This window comes from Bison bison, unplaced genomic scaffold (assembly GCF_000754665.1).
Source record: "Bison bison bison isolate TAMUID 2011002044 unplaced genomic scaffold, Bison_UMD1.0 scf7180017858770, whole genome shotgun sequence".
Taxonomy (NCBI): Eukaryota; Metazoa; Chordata; class Mammalia; order Artiodactyla; family Bovidae; genus Bison; species Bison bison.
Window position 1 is genome coordinate 1,624,329 of NW_011489342.1, and position 3,788 is coordinate 1,628,116.

General features: G+C 55.7%; 1 protein-coding gene across 3 annotated transcripts in view; it reads right to left on the bottom strand.

Annotated features, from left to right (window-relative positions):
- Positions 1–6: 6 nt before the first annotated feature.
- ADCYAP1R1 (adenylate cyclase activating polypeptide 1 (pituitary) receptor type I) overlaps positions 7–3,788 on the bottom strand; it is a 49,756-nt gene continuing 45,974 nt past the window's right edge. For all 3 annotated transcript variants that reach the window (XM_010829139.1, XM_010829131.1, XM_010829125.1), the window contains one exon: positions 7–3,306. In XM_010829139.1, coding sequence (XP_010827441.1) covers positions 3,118–3,306 — 189 coding nt within the window. In that variant the 3' untranslated portion in view covers positions 7–3,117. The remainder of the gene's footprint in view (positions 3,307–3,788) is intronic.

Sequence of the window (3,788 nt, forward strand, 5' to 3'; positions counted from 1 at the left end):
GCTGGGAAACACCAGAGAGGCCCTGAACCCCTATACCCACACTCCAGCCCCTCACAGGCTCAGCATCCTTTACTTGGCGACCCATCTCCCCCAGGGCTGGAGTGTCTCCTAACACTGCCTGTTCCTTGATGGGACAATCATGACTGAGGATGAGAGATTTCTTTATCCCGAGGAAAACTCAGCCTCCTCTGGACGAGTTCTGTTCTTCAGGATTGCATAGAACAAAAACAGCCCCCTTCTAGAGACATGGAGTTGGATAACTCTGCTCCTCTCCAGCCTGGCCCTTCCCAAGTCCCTTTAGCCCCTCATCCTTCAGCAAACACCGCAGTCTTTGCCTGGAGCCATTCCCAGTAGATAGCTGGTGTTTTGACAAGAATTTCAGAGATCCAGTGGGCTACATAAACCGTCTAGTCTTTTGGCCCATTATACAAATTCAAAAAAAAAAAAAGGTCAGAGAGGGAAGGGTTATACCCAGACTTACACTATCCCCCACTGCCGTGACCCTGAAGGACAGCTGCCTACCCTCCTGGAGCATTCAAAATACATCAACTGAGTCTGCTCACAGGGCTGGCAATCATTTGTTCAGAGAGAAAAACCAACCAACAGAAACCTGGAGCCTCTACAAGGATGTGGGCTCCAGGCTCAGGTGGCAGCATGGCATGGGGATTCGGGATGGATTTTGTTTTTGCTGTTTTGTGACAATAGATGTATAAAACCAAAGCCTCCTCTTCCATGGTGAAACAGACCTGCTGGTGGGTGTGAGGATGAAGAAATAGGGTCCATACTCAGGGGACTGCTCCTAGGATCTGGGGGTAGCCGTTGCCCACCCAGTCGTGGCACCCTGACCCGGCCGGGACACAGAGGGGTCTGAACATGGTGCTGCAGGCACCTGGCTGACTGTCCCTGGCCTGAGCCTTCCCTCCGGCCCGCCAGCTTCCACTGTGGGGTCCAAATGGAAGGGACAGGTGTCCCTTTTCTAAGAAAGGGAAAATATACAGAACTCCCCCCTCCCTCCACATGTACACAAACACGGACACTCCAGAACCAGAAGCGATACACACAACAGTGATGAGTGCCCTTCTACCACCTTGGCTTTGAACCGGAGAATTACTGGGGCACAGAGCCTGGAGGAGCCGTGGGAGCCGCCTCATCTCACAAATGCAGACACTGAGGCCCAAAACAGGGAGCACTGTGTCCATGTCCGCAGTCTGAGCCCCGCTGGGACAGACGCTGTGTCTCTGAATTGAAGCCTGTGAATCCTTCCAACCTGCCAGGAACAGGTCTCCCAACAGGGCCCCAAATGCAAGGTGGCCAGAGGAGAGCCCCTCAGGTAATACACGAGGCACCCAGACAGACGGAAGGGCATCATGAGGCAGACGCAGGATGGAAGGGCCACCACATACCCCATGGCCAGCCTGAGTTGCCAAGTATGCCCAGGCAGGGCAAGCAGGCCGGTTCTCCCTCTTTACATGGGGCTCATCTCTAAAGCAAGCACTAAGCCCTTCCCCAGTCACTTCACAGGCCTTGAGGAACAGGTCACTAAGCCCCCTGGGCCATCTTCCTCTTCATAAAGCCAAGCAAAGCAACATTCCCCATCCCCCCGAACTCTCCAAGCATTCCAGAACGCAACCACAAAACAAGCCCACAAAACACTTGGACAGCAACACCACAAGCTGATACAAATGAAGTGGGTCCCACATAGAGGCCATGGCACTCAAGCACTTTCCTCCACCTTCCCTGAACCTGGCTCTGCCCCGTTTTAAATTCCCAGGCCGTGGTCCGGTAACTTGCAGCTACACAGTCAGGACAGGAGTCAGGGTGCAGTCACTCCTCCCATCAGTAGCTTCTGCTAACAGGCATGGTGGGTGGGGTTTCCCACCTCCCTCCACCAAGCCCTAGGACACACTGGTGTCCATGCTGACTCAACATCCAGAGGGAAGTCTCTGCAGAGGTCTCAGATTTCAGTAGCTAAACCCAAGCCGGAGGCTAACTAGGGCTCCTCATGGTCCATGAGGGTGAGGGGGCATGAAGGGGAGCCCCAGTCCCTGGACTTGGGCACATGGAGGTGTAAGGTGCTTCAGGATTCACAGGAAGGCGGCTGGTTCATCCTAGTAATGGCTTTGACTTCAAGGGAAATGGGAAAGGGGAGGGCTTAGGGGCTCTGTGTGGTATGTATTGTTGGGGAGCAGTTTCTCTGAGGCATCCATCTCTCAAATTTCTGCAAGTGATGCCTGGGGACAGGAGGGGGAAGAGGGAAACTTCCAGAAGAGCCCTTGCCTACCTTGAGTCAGGGATAAAATAATGAAGGTGGGGAATGTCTTCTTTCATGGATCCCTCCAAGCTCTTTGCATCTAAATTCCACTCAGATCCACTTTTCTGGATCTTGGCAGTTTTTTCTTGGGCCAAATGAAAAGCACCAGAACTTTTCTCTGGCCTTAGCCCTACATCCAAACTGAAGTCTCTGAATGGTAGATCCCTGGAGCTTTCCCACTGTCTGATGCCCAGGAGCTGGGCACCTGGGCACCTGGACACTAAAATGTTGGGTGAGCATGGGTCTGCCTGTGCCAAAAAGCTGTCTGGCCATCCAAGCTGGACTTCCAGTAACCTCGGTGACTGGACCAGGCCTGCAAAGGGCCACGGGGTGGCGAGTAGACTCAAGGAGTCCACACTGAGAGTCAGACATTGCAGGGGGGAGCTGTCAGGCAGGCCCCAGCCCAAGGCCCCCAAAGCCAAGTCAGCAGCCTCAGCCCATGGGAGGCCTCCCACGCAGTGTCAGGTGGTTACTGAGGCTGGTGGGGATGGGGTGGGGTGGATCTGTGGACCTGCTTGAGATGAGCAGGGACCCTGGGGAGAGGGGGAGGGATGGGATGACTTTCCCAAAATTAAGGAGTATTTACATGTCTGGGGTCAGGGCCCAGGGGCCCACGGTGGGTGGGGCCAGCGCCAAAACAGGGAGGCTAAACAGCCGCCTGTGCCCCGCATCCTTCTCCCACCTCGGGGGGCCAGGCGCCCAGCCCAGGGCCTGCCCGAAGGGAGAGAAGAGGCACAACATGCGTGGGCCGGCGCCCCACCGCAGCCCCAGCCTGCGTACAGAGGAGAGGAGGGGGCAGGGTGGGTTCAGGTGGCCAGGTTGTCGGCCGGAAGACCAGACATGCGGATCTGGGAGCTGCTCTTGCTCAGGATGGAGAGCTGGGTGCCCCCGTTCACCCCGCTGCTGGCCAGGGATGGGTGCCGGTGCTTGAAGTCCATGGTGAAGTAGCGGTTCACCTTCCAGCTCCGCCACTTCCTCTTGATCTCCGCCTGCACCTGCGGGTGGCAACTCAGGCGGTCACTTCCGGGTGGACACCCTCTCACACCTCACCTGCCCATCTGGGCACCCTGGGGCCCCTCCCATGAGGGCATGCCCATTAACAGCAGCTGTGGATAAGGATCTCCTGGAGAGCTTTAACAACGCAGATGCCCAGACCATTCCCCTGAACCATGACACCCAGATCTCTGGGGTAGGGCTCCCACATGTTTTAAGGCTTTCTAGGGGATTCCAATATGCCGTTAGGGGTGAGGATCACTAAATAAAGCAACCTTCTGGGTGAACTCCCAACACATTGCTCTTAGTATGGTGCATGCGGGTCATGTCCAGTTTCAGAGGCCACATGCCAACCTCCTCCACCCAGCACCTTTGTGTGGCACCAGTACCCACAGCCTCCAGTTTCAGCTCCCACTTCCACCGTTGGCCCTGAGAAGCTGCTTGGACTACTTCTTGTTTCTACTTCTTGTTTCTCACAGCCGCT